The sequence below is a fragment of the Pimephales promelas genome, chromosome 23, assembly GCF_988280905.1.
Source record: "Pimephales promelas chromosome 23, fPimPro1.hap1.1, whole genome shotgun sequence".
NCBI lineage: Eukaryota > Metazoa > Chordata > Actinopteri > Cypriniformes > Leuciscidae > Pimephales > Pimephales promelas.
In genome coordinates, this window is record NC_142791.1 from 21,784,652 (window position 1) to 21,797,813 (window position 13,162).

Sequence of the window (13,162 nt, forward strand, 5' to 3'; positions counted from 1 at the left end):
TAAAGAAGACATTTGGCAGATTTTTGTAGAAGTGAAATAAATTAAGAAAGTGAAACAGAAAAAAAGTTATAGAAGTTTGAGTTTATGGAAATGTACAATGTAAAAATATTAATTATTCATATTTTACATAAAATATATATTTTAAAAACCTGGGCTACTCTAAAATGTCAGAAAGATCAAAGCCAAAAATCTGAACAAGTTGTGTTTCAAATTTTAGGTTGATATCTCAAAAAATGAGCTTTCAGTAAGATTTTGTTTGAGCGCAGTACCAAACTTTTTCACTAGGGCACAACCAGACTCCATTACTGCCCATATAAGGGCGCCTGCATATCCATTCGTGTTTTGAGTGATATGAACCATTATTTTCACAATTTTCATACAATTTCTGAAGTAGAGATCCTATTCAGAAGAAGCATGGGAAGTTTGGCAGATTTTGATATTAATTGAACCTCTAAGAAACACATACAAAGAACATGCATGTAAGTCATAGCTAGCTGACACGTCACAAATGGTGAATTTATTATTTTTTTCTTGATATTTCAAACATTTCAGACCTTTTTTTTCCAAAATAATTGAATGGATTCTATCTTTTGAACTTTTGGCATGAAAACAAACTGAGGTATCTACCATTTTTTCATGATTTTTCATGTTTACTGCTATTTTAAAATAAAGGTCTGAACACGCCTTATGAGTATGAAAATATTCTTGTTTTATATTGATAAATGATGGCTCCTCTGTAATATATTTTGAAAATCAGTCACCAAATATGGAAACTAGAGATTGTAAGCTTTCAAATGATATATAGTTTGTCAATATTATTTAAGGTATTTACTAAGATATTATTGTTTTAAAAATATAGTGGCAAACGTCCCACCTGTGGGACGGTGACAGTTAAGTGGTTTTAAAGAAGGAAGTAGAGGGATGAAGTACAAACGGGCCATTCGATGTAGGCTACTTCAGTTAAATAAAATATCTCGCTTGGCATTGAACTTTGAGCTTTATAATTTTACAGATATTATTTATACTCCAACAACAACAACATTACACACTAACTAAAGTTCGAAACATGGGATCATGAGGAACGGGACCTTGAAGACTCCAATTTGTATTGTTTTGCACATTTTTTGCAACAGATTAATTAATACACATCGGAATCAATGTGCAACGTTTCAGTGTGTGAAGAATTTTTAGGATGACAAATACGAGAAAACAGAAAATTTCGGACTTGGTGTGCAAGGACCTTTACCGTCAGCGTTCCCATTAGTAGTTGCCACATCATATTATACTTAAACTTTGTCGCATTGCCAGTGTGCTCCGTCAATCAAAAATGACTTCTTGTTATGTTTGTCACTGCAAATTGCTGTCAGTTTAGCCAACTCACCAGCGTGACCACGTAACTCCAGGCTGAGGTGCGAACGTCTGGTCAAGCAGTTCACGTACCTCTCCAGCACATACCAGCACATCTCATAGAAGAAAGGGTAGCGGAATTTGGAGTGCACCTGAAACCGATAAACAACACTATTATGAACCCTGGAACACTTACTGTTCATTGTTAGTTCATAACACTAACGATTGTTTAGAAATAAACCCTTACAACCTAAACTCTACATCCATAAAACTGATATAATTGGCTTCACAATCAGTGTTGTGCAAGTTACTTCCAAACTGTAATACATTAGGTATTACTTTACTGTTATTAGTAAAGTACTGTTATTTAAAAGTAATTCATTACCTTACAATATTACTGTCTCAGAATTGTAATGCGTTACATTACTCATGTATTACTTTTGAGTTACTTTCACCAAAATAACTAAGTAGAACTTAACTTTTGGGCTGTAACAATATGCAATATGAAACCGAAATCGCGATTCGCCACACGACTCAGATCCACGAACCTACAGAATCGCGACACACCTCTTCCAACTCCAGCGTTATTCTCCTTACCGTCCAGATCCAATGCTGCCTTATCTTTAAATTAGGCTATTAGTAATATTTGAAGTTAACATTATAAAATACGTAGACCTACACCACAAAACTAGTCTAGGATATATTATTTAAAATTGGGGAAGTCCAGCATTATGGACATGACATTTGCAGTCAAAACTTGAAATAAAAATTCTCAGAAAATACATGTATTGAAACGTATATAGGCTACTTCCTTAAAGGACTCCAGACATTAGACAAATATCAGTCTATGTTTTATTTTTAATATTAGGGAAAAGACATTCATGCGTGACAAAAAAAAAATAGGAGGCAAAATATATTTTTGGTAATTCTGTTAATTACACTGCGCAAATCGGATGAGGAAGGGTTGGCTCTCCAGTCTCCATAGAACTTAAAATATTCATTTTATTTTAGTTTTCGTGTTCGCATTTATGAGGAAAAAACAATGTTACAGGCGCGACCGCTCTGAACTGGCACTAAAAGACTGCTTTAAAACTTTCACATAGTCTGTTGCCTTTAAGAAATAAAAGCAGACAATACACTGTAATACAACTGTAATACAAGCCTCATTGAACATGTAACGAGTAAAATATTACTGAAAATTGATTAGTAATGCCTTACACTACTGCGTTACAGCAAAAAGTAATATGTTACTGTAATGTATTTCTTTTGTAATGCGTTACTCCCAACACTGTTCACAATAGATGGCTCTCACAGTATGAGAAAAACTACAACATGACTAAGATGTTTCTCATGCACATATCTTTCCATTCCAGCTCCTCTCCAGGGAGGAAACTCACATTCTCAAAATTATGGAGTGCTTGTGCTCTCATTCCCTCATACCTCCTTCAGCCAGCGCTAAATTTAGAGCACTGCAATAACGCAGCCCCTGGAACAACAGCGCCAATGCCACAATCTGTCTTCTTCTCTGCCTGCTCTGTCTAGCAGCAAATATAAAAATAGCCCACCCCACCGGCTCTAAGCCCTGCAGAGCACATCAAAGTGTCCTGGAGGTTCTGCGAGCAGAAAGTGAGAGACCACAACTGGTTTGTCTCTTTGAAATGTCACAACACACCAAAAGTGTCCAGTGCTGTCTCTAAAACTGCCTTTTCACTGTCAGCAACTGAGCCGCTCAGAAGCGAGAGGTTTGGGATTGACCTTGACCTTTTTAAAAAAGGCTTAAAAACTTTCTTATTTAGAAAAAGCTACTTTTAATCTAGAATTTCAATTTTTATGTTATCTTATTCTTGCTCATTTTACGCTTGCTGTAGCACTTTGAGATCTGTTCGCAAATGAAAAGTGCTTTATAAATTAAAGGTATTATTTTTATTGGGATCATCTAATTTATGCGGTTTGGGATCATACTCTAACCTTGCTGTGGGTCATGTGCCATTTTAGTGTTATTTACATACTACTATAGTATTTAAAAATAGTTTGAATTATTTTGTTATATTTTCAGTTTTCATTTTAAGACAACATTTCTAGTTTCTGTTTGTTTCACTTTTCTTCTTCTATTTATATTTAATTTTATTTCAGCTTTATTTCAATTACAAAAGTATTAGTTAACAAGAGGTTCTGGTGGTGTCACAAGGAAAATATTGTTCTTTATACCTCAACCTCTTAGAACAATATAAATGGCATTATTATAACATACTCAGATCAAAAATAAAAACAACTTCCCTTCCACATCCATCAAATTAAAAAGACAAATCCTTCAATGCTGACTGATGAATCAAGAATTATTTTTCATTTTTTTAAATAAATGCTTTACCTTTGTTCTGTTCTCAATTTCATAAACAGTGAGCTGCATGGGAATGTTAAAACTGTGTAGAATATTCCCGCCAAACACCAGGGTGTCCTCTGGAGTGTAGACGGCATGGATCCAACCTACACACAATAGAAAGCAAAAATGTGAATGCACAATTTTTTAGCAAAGAAAATGTACAACGGATTCATAACGTTCTGCTCTCAAATGTCATTCTCCATCTCATGTGCATCACTAACGTCAAACATGGCACTATTTTTGAATTCGAACACAAACACGCATGACATTTCATGGCTTCAGTGGAATAATGACTTAAATTTCACACAAAGCTATTGTATGAATTTAGAAGACCTGATTTATTAACCAGATTTATTAGCAGCTTGCATTATTGCAACCCTCTTTTGGTGTTAAAAACTACTCTCTACTAAAGACATGCAGTGATAAATTAGGCGTGGACACTTATTTTGCGGTTGACCTTAGTGCATCTGCATTTGTAGGAATTTCCCTGTCTGAACGCTAAATTTATGGGCAGATAGTATTTTAATAAATAAATCATGATTTACTATGGTTTCCAGTTGTCAAATTTAGTGGCATTTGCACTTTTATTTAATTAACACAGAAAAAAGCATGTTAAAAGATTTTGTGCTTGATCTGATATTGAATTTGCACATTCTCAGTAGATCAACCGCATGACTTCCAACTCCTATCTGTGCTTTTATTAGGCCATATTTACACCTGGTATTAAGATGCATTTTGGTCAATCAGATCACAGGTGGAAGACGCTAAATACAGGTGTAAACTAGAGCCAGACCGATATATCGGCAGGCCGATATTATCGGCCGATATTAGGCATTTTCCAAACTATCGGTATAGTACGGAAGCCCTGAACCGCAACCTAAAAAAAAAAAAAAATCTGTAAAAAAAAAAATAAATCTAGCATTTCGAGATTAAAGTCGGAATGTTTCGAGATTAAAGTCGGAATGTTTCGAGATTAAAGTCGGAATGTTTCGAGATTAAAGTCGAAATGTTTCGAGATTAAAGTCGAAATGTTTCGAGATTAAAGTCGGGATGTTTCGAGATTAAAGTCGAAACATTGTGCATTCATAACAGTGCGCGTCAACTGGCTCAGAGCGCGCGCGTGTGCGTGTGAAGTCGAACTGCCATGGATAAACACAAAATAGTAGCTTTTTACTTTTATCTGAATTACTTATCTTACTTTATCGTTATAAAATATAATACGCCGGAATAGACTTTAGCCTATAGGAAAACCAACACGGAAAACACTTTTCAGACTGGATGGAGAAATCCAGCTTTATGAATGAATGAATGAATGAATAGGGCATTTACAGTATAGCGCTTTCATATATGCCTACACTCAAAGTGCTTTACAATCATATCAGAGAATCTCTCCTCAACCATAAGTGGTTATTAAATTTTAGGAAATCACAGGATCCGGCCAAATGATTGGATACAGAATGATGCACTTAAAATGTATCCAGAGCGTATTTACGTTGAAGAGGGAGACCGAACAGTTACTGTTGTGTTCTCGACCCAGATAGTGTTGACTAGACGAGCACGAAAACACCTCGGAAACACTGCCACTAGCACGTTTGACGTGTGTAGAATTTTGTTGAAAGCCCAGATAAAAGTAAAAAGCTACTATTTTGTGTTTATCCATGGCAGTTCGACTTCACACACGCGCGCGCGCGCTCTGAGCCAGTGGACGCGCACTGTTATGAATGCACAATGTTTCGACTTTAATCTCGAAACATTTCGACTTTAATCTCGAAACATTCCGACTTTAATCTCGAAACATTCCGACTTTAATCTCGAAACATTTCGACTTTAATCTCGAAACATTTCGACTGTAATCTCAATGCTAGATTTTTTTTTTTACAGATTTTTTTTTTTACAGATTTTTTTTTTTTTTTACAGATTTTTTATTTATTTTTTAGGTTGCGGTTCAGGGCTTCCGTAGTATCGGCAGTTATAATGGCCAATAAATGAAAATTTCAAAAAAAAAAACAAAACAAAAACCGGACGAAACACGCTTGAACCATGTCATGAGTGTTGTGTAGTTTGTCCACCAGAGGGCACTCTAAACCGTTCCTGTTGGCAACACTCGTTGGGTTTGGTCACTCGTTTTGGTTCGATACATACATTGCTTGAATAACAATTAAAAGAACATCCCCATCAGTTCTCTTAACTCAAATAAGCATGACAAAATTTGTGGCCAGCGGAAGTTTCCTTGGCCAGTTATATTGAAAATGTATGTTTTACAATTTGCAGTATGACGTAATCCATTGCTAAATTATGGTTCATCATAGACTAGCTAACCATAAAGCTAGCTAATGCCACTATCAACAGTCCGTTTCTGTTGTGACAATAAAAGAAACTTTTAGAAAGTTTCTTTTTAAAATGCATTATCATATTATTTTGGTTAAAACTCATAAATAACTACAAATAACTAATGTTAGGCAGTGTTGTAGTCGAGACCACCTCACTCGAGTCCGAGTCGACACCGAGACCAGAGAGAGTCGAGTCCGAGTCAAGACCGAGTCCATAGAGAGTCCAGTCCGAGTCGAGTCCGAGACCAGCAACGGTCGAGTCCGATTCGAGACCGAGACCAGTGAGGGTTGATTACCTAATTTACTTTTATTTACTTAGAGAAATCCTTTTTTTTTTTTTTTTTTTTTTTACTGAATTTACTTAGTTTAAAAAATATGATCAGTTTAGGGTAAAAAGGCCACATAGTAGGTGGTGTTAAAAGTAATTTTATTACAATTTGTCATGCGCAGTTGCGCACTAGAAAATCACCAATCACTGGGCATGTCAATCACTTTAAAGAAATATTTTATTAACATACATTAATAATCATGATAAATGTTTTTAATTGAACTCGAGTGGACTCGGGAATAATTCCGAGTCCTAAAAAAAAAATGTTCGAGTACGAGTCAATTCCGAGTCCAAATGGACACGAGTCCATGACAAGACCAAGACCATTAAAATATGGTCTCGAGACTGAGTCCGAGACGAGTCCGAGTCTCGAGTACTACAACACTGATGTTAGGGAAATCTGTTAATGTTTTGTTGCGCCTTTCTGAAAAAAAAAATATATATATATCGGCCGATATATCGGCATATCGGATTTTAAAACCAAAAAATATTTGTATCGGTATCGGCCTTCAAAATCCTTTATCGGTCGGGCTCTAGTGTAAACTGGGTCTAAAACGTTTTGAGCTTTCAACCACTTCCAGAGGTAGTCGTAAACACATTTTACTGGATTGCTTTCATAGACATTTATGTGGTCGAATGAGTTTGAACAGCCACAAAACACCAACTCTCCACTTACTGACCAAATGCGTAAACATTATGGGAAGCGCACTAGCCAGATGGGATTTCATCTTTGTCAACTGGAGACCCAAGATAAAAAAAAAGTACCAAGCACAATGTTCTCTCACTATTCCTGACTTCTAACACACACTCACAAAGTTCGGCTGGTTTTGGGTCTGTTAGAGCAGAAATGAAAGCTACTGCTCTCCATCATCCGTCATCTCTGGGAGCATTCATTTGTAAATTGTGCAAGCTTATTTTATCCATTAGATTGAAAGATCTGAAAAAGTCAATTTACCCACACATGGGCCCTCTTCTCAAAACAATTAGCGTAGAAGTAGTTAAAAGTGGACAAAAGAGATGGATTAAAACCCCAGGCGTAAATGGAAATGTGTCTTCCTCGTCTACTTGTGATCCGATCAACCAAAACGCATCTTAATACCAGGTATAAACAGGGCCATAGATTGTGGCCGCATGCTGATTTGCCATGTTTAGTAAATCTGTTCCACAAAAAAGACAGCAACAGCACACAGGTTTAAAAAAGACAAATAAGCAACAATAGAATTACATTTACATTTATGCATTTGGCAGACACTTATACAAAGTGACTTTCAATGCATTCAGTTCATGCATTCCCTCGGATTCTAACCTATGACTTCGGTATTGCAAGCTCCACGCTCTACTGTTGGAGCTACAGGAAGGTTTTCCTTTAATATATGTACGCAAGCTCAGCGTGTCACCTGAAGGGATGAAGAACGTGTAGCCCTGTTTCAGATCTACTCGCTGACAGCTGTCTGCACGATCACCCAGGAAGACATCGCTCTGTTTGCCTGACAGCACCCAGTCTTCATACAGAGACAGATTGTGTGAGCTTGGAGGAATCAGCCAAAAGACCTGAGGAACGTGAGACAGAGAGAGAAAACCAGGTGTGATTCTAAACTGGGATATGATTTTTCTTCTTTGAAATTAATAATTCACAACCTCTTGTCAGCATTAATCCTTTATGTGCAAGTTATCACTTCCATTTATTAACAGCAAGACATACAGCGTGGTCCAAATGTTTTGTTTTTTTTAAATAAATTATAATTCAATAATAATTATAATTTTAAGATTTTGAAAACAAAGAAACATTACGATGTGGTGATTTTGCACTATTTCTGGGTTGCAATTCTGTTAATAATAAAATATACATTACAAAATTGTATTAAATAGTTCAAATTTCACAACATTTTCACCTGTTTTTGGATTTTCACCTATGTTTTTTAATAAGCCGACATACGTGGAATCCAAAATTGCATTCTGTATAGTAGGCACCGTCTGGGTGTGCCGATTGTCTGAAGCCCTTATAGAATCACGCCAATTCATTGGCTGATTGCACGGGCGCCACCCCGACACTCTTGCGTCGTCATATTATATTAGCGTGCACGCGGCATCTGCTTCTCAGATTTCTCTGCCTTCACGGAGCGGCCATCTTAAGCTTTTCGGTCTCGGGTTTCTGGTCCAAATAATTCGAATTTATCATCAGCATTCTTCATCTCCACTTCAGAGACTGTGAATAGTGGAACTCAGTTCTCCTTGCGGTGAAGTGCCATGGAGTTTCGTCGTTGCCCACCACGATGCGATCGCTTTATTGCGAACAATGACCCTCACAGTAAGTGTGTTAAATGTATAGGTTTTTCGCATGCGCGCGAGGCTATTTTAGGCTTGTCTAAATGTACGTTTTGTGACAACCTGCTTCTCAGAACCCTCTGCTCTCGGCTTATGAGGAGGAGTCATTCGTTCACATCCATCGCGCTCCCGAGGCTAACGAGGCCTCGTTGGAATCTGCGACCTGGGGTTCGGATGTAGAGCTCGAGGATATAGAGTACGAGCAGACAAGCCAGGCCCTTTCTCTCCCGAGCACGCACGCGGTGTTCGGCCAGTCGAGTTTTCACATGATTATTTATGCCCCAGCCCGAAAGCACGCGAGACGATTTCTTTTGAGCTGGAAGATATTATTTACACTACAGCGTCCGACTCTGAGGATTTCGAGTCTGCTTTAGCTACTGATGGTCTCCCGCCTAGCGGCCAGGAGGTGCGGCCTACACAGAGCTTATCGACGTGCTTTCACATGCTACAGAAAAGCTCTATATCGACTGGCCCGACGAGCCCCGCGAGTCACAATCTTCTTAACTCAACAAGAGATTTTTAAGTGGCCCTAATTCTAGGCCTGAGCGGAAAAAGCTGCCCTTTTTCAGTGATCTGCATCACGAGATCTAGTGGATAGAGAGAGAAAGAGAAAGAGAAAGAGAAAGAGGAGGAAAACAAACAAGCTTGTAAATGGAAATGATTGCGTACAGAAAAATGATTGAGCTCATTTTTTTATTGTGCGATTAATTGATTTATTGACTATCGCGACAGGCCTAGCAGCCGTTGGTTCTGTGGACCAGGGATATTCCTCCATTCCAGCGGTTAAGGACACGTTGGCTACTCACCTTTCTTCGTCGTCTGCTCCATCATGGAAATATCGCCCCCTCCTTCCGTCTAAACCGTGCAGGACTACTTCCGCCCTTATTGGAAAGTCCTACATGGCAGCTGCTCAGGCAGGCATGGCCCTACATACAATGACCATCCTCCAAGTCTACCAGGCGGATGTCTTGAAGGAGATGGATGAGGGAACAGGAATTTCGCCAGAAGCTGTCAAAGAGCTTCGTAAGGCCATGGATCTGGCCTTAAAAGCCACCAAGCACACCGCTCATGCTTTAAAGACAAAGAGAAGGTTTGGACGCCCCAGTTTCTCAATCTAGACTGTTTGTGGAGGCGGTCAACACTGTGGTTGACAAGTTTCTGGCCACAAATCCCAGTCAGCTGCCCTCAGGCAGTTTATGCCCAGGAGGGTTAGGGGAATCCTTTAACCCCTTCCCGTCTCAACCCAGAGAACGTTCTTCTCATAGGCCGGATTTTGTCGCTAGGAGAAGTGACTCGGCCCATCCCCCACCTGGTACAGTTTGGGGAGCCCGTTTCCCTGCCAGCGACCTCATAGGCATCTGGAGCTGAAGCAGTCTAACAAACCCTTCGCTCCAGCTTCCTCAAATCGTTCCTGACCAGCACACTTTCGGTTTTCTTCAGGAGCAGACAGATCCTATGATCTTGATCAAACAGGCAGTGGTACTTCCCACTACCTGTCAGGACATCAAGTGCTCTCCTTCATGTTGGACCACTCCACCCCACAGGAGTCAGCGTGTCACCCTAACACATGTATGTCCTCCGCATTGCAACACTCCACTCCCTCTATCTCATTTCTTTCAAGAATGGAGGCATCTGCCAGGGGTATTGCCTTGGATCCTGCGCATGGTTCGGCTCGGCTACACACTTCAGTTCTGTCGCCCGCCCCCTTGCTTAACTTTTACAACTGTGGTCAACAGCGCATCAGAGGCTTCTGTACTACAGCCGGAGATTTCATCCCTTGTCCTCAAGGGAGCAATAGTCGAGCAAGGCTTCTTCAGCCGCTACTTCTTAAAGCCAGAGGTCTGCGACCAATACTAGACCTGCGCCGGATAAATTTCTCCCTTTACAAAGGGAAATTCAAGATGTTGACGCTAAAAGCGATCATATCGCATAAGATATAAGCATGCCTATTTTCATATTCAGGTCGTACCACGACACAGGATGTTCCTCAGGTTTGCTTTTGGAGAGAGGGCGTACCAATACAGGGTCCTTCCCTTTGGTCTCGCTCTAGCGCCAAGAACGTACAACAACGTTCAACAGCGCCTCAGAGGCTTCTGTACTACAGCTGGAGATTGCATCCCTTCTCCTCAAGGGAGCAATAGTCGAGCAAGGCTTCTTCAGCCGGTACTTCTTGGTCCCGAAAAAAGCCGGAGGTCTGCGATCAATACTAGACCTGCGCCGGCTAAATTTCTCCCTTTACAAAGGGAAATTCAAGATATTGATGCTAAAAGCTATCATATCTCATAAGATATTACCATGCATATTTTCATATTCAGGTTGTACGGTGACACAGGATATTCCTCGGGTTTGTAAATTGAGGTTAGTCTCAACATTTTTGTGTGGGGTTAGGCACCTGAAACAGTACGGTCCTCTGGAATTCCTTCTTGGGACCTGTGGGTCGTCCTGGAGGGCTTAACGGAGGCTCCCTTTGAGCCCTTAGAGTCAGCTCCAGAGCGGACTCTCAAGGTTACTCTTTTGTTAGCCTTGGCTTCTTTGAAGTGGGTGGGGGATTTGTTAGCAAAACATGTATAGACTTCGCTCCTGGTCTGGTCAGTGTGACTTTGAGACCGAAAAGTATTGTCCACAGCATTCTGGTCTCAGGTTATTAACCTTTCCATCCTCCTCCTTTTGTCTCTGAGGAGGACAAGAACGTTAATTTGCTCTGCCCTGTCCGAGCATTGAAGCTATATGTTGATCGCTCTGGTGGTTGGAGAAAATCCAACCAGCTCTTGGTATATTTTGGTGCTGGCTGCCACGGGCTTGCCGCATCAAATCAGAGAAATTCCCACTGGGTTACAGAGGCTATTTCACTGGCATATGAGGTGCGCTGTCTGCCTTCACCTCTTAGCATCAGGGGACATTCCATAGGTGTGGCTTCCTCTCAAGCAATTTTTAGAGGTGCCCTCCTGGAAGACATTTGTGTAGCGGCAGGCTGGTCCTCTTCGCACACTTTTTTCAGATTCTACAGTTTGGATCTTGACATGACTCCAGGTTCCCAAGTTTGCTTGAACCAGTCGTGAGCTATCTGGTCTTTGTACTACTTACGGCAGCGCTTAGCTTGGTGAGTTTGGTATTTCATTCCCAGTGCACCTGGTTACTAATATAACCTATGTTCTCTGAGTAAGGAACGGGATGCTGCGTTCGCTGCCGACAAGCTTCCTTTTTCAGCAGAGAAATCTGAGGAGCAGATTGACAGCGCACAATCACGCAATCAGCCAGAGGGCGTTCCCACTGCGTCCCAGCTACGCAGCGTCTCGTTCCCTATTCAGGGAACATAAGTTACATCAGTAACCAGAGACATTTTAAGGGAAAAATGTCTCTGAAATTATTGACTAGGAGGTACTTTAAAGAGATACTACACTTTTTTTGGAAATAGGCTCATTTTACCACTCCCCCAGAGTTAAACAGTTGATATTTAGAAGAATATCAGTAACCAGACAGTTTCTGGTCTCATTGACTTCCATAGTATATTTTTTTCCTACTATGGAAGTCAATGAGACCAGAAACTGTCTGGTTACTGATATTCTTCTAAATATGAGAAAATCGGCTGAATGGATTCGAAAACGGTAAAACCCAACTGTTTAACTCTGGGGGAGTTGTAAATTGAGCCTATTTCCAAAAAAAATGGAGTATCCCTTTAATATTTTGGTATTATTTAATATTTTGGTATAATATTTTTATGGTACTAAATTATATTTATACAGTAGTTATAGTCCATGTATTCACTTTTTGAGCATGTACATGAAAATGAAATGTCCAACTCCAGTTTGGTCTCTTCTTTTAAAGATTAGCAGATTATTGCTGAACTTGAAAAAAGTTGTTAGATTTTACATTTACTGTTATGAAAAATGCACAAATATAAAATCTTTATATGAAATATACAGTATATTATGTGTGAAAATATGTTTTACTCTAAAACTGTGAGAAAATCAAAGCCAGAAATCTAAATTCTTCAAATTTGAAGTTTTCAGTAAGAATTTGTTTGTGCGCAGTACCAAAAGTTTCCAATAGATGAAATTAGTCTCCCATTCATTTCCGATGCGGTCATTTGTTCATACAGCAAGTGCCAAAAAATATTTACCAAGTTTTGTACCATTCCGATGAAGTACAAAATTCTAAAAATAAAAAACTAAACAAAACATATAATTTTGGGGTAAAAAAATGACAAAACAGATGGTTAAGCTTGGGAATAATCGTGAAGTTTCAGGATTTTTTCCAATTTAAAAAGAAACTTAATAACATATTTGAAGATGCTGTGAAGATTCTCTCTCAATTCAAGTTTCTATGCAAATTTCTATTATGCTTTTTCAACTTTAGTGTGTGTTCGAGCCAGACTCGGTAGAGAAGTGCTGTAATAATGTAAAATATGTGGAAAATAATGTGTTTTTTGAACAATCAAGCATGAAAACATAT

General features: G+C 39.2%; 1 protein-coding gene across 3 annotated transcripts in view; it reads right to left on the reverse strand.

The window, feature by feature from the left end:
- Window positions 1-13,162, reverse strand: part of kdm2bb (lysine (K)-specific demethylase 2Bb) — a 44,583-nt gene that overhangs the window by 19,614 nt on the left and 11,807 nt on the right. For all 3 annotated transcript variants that reach the window (XM_089126120.1, XM_039664356.2, XM_089126121.1), the window contains 3 exons: window positions 7,783-7,936; window positions 3,716-3,831; window positions 1,382-1,499 (listed from right to left, as the gene is read on the reverse strand). In XM_089126120.1, coding sequence (XP_088982246.1) covers window positions 1,382-1,499; window positions 3,716-3,831; window positions 7,783-7,936 — 388 coding nt within the window. The remainder of the gene's footprint in view (window positions 1-1,381; window positions 1,500-3,715; window positions 3,832-7,782; window positions 7,937-13,162) is intronic.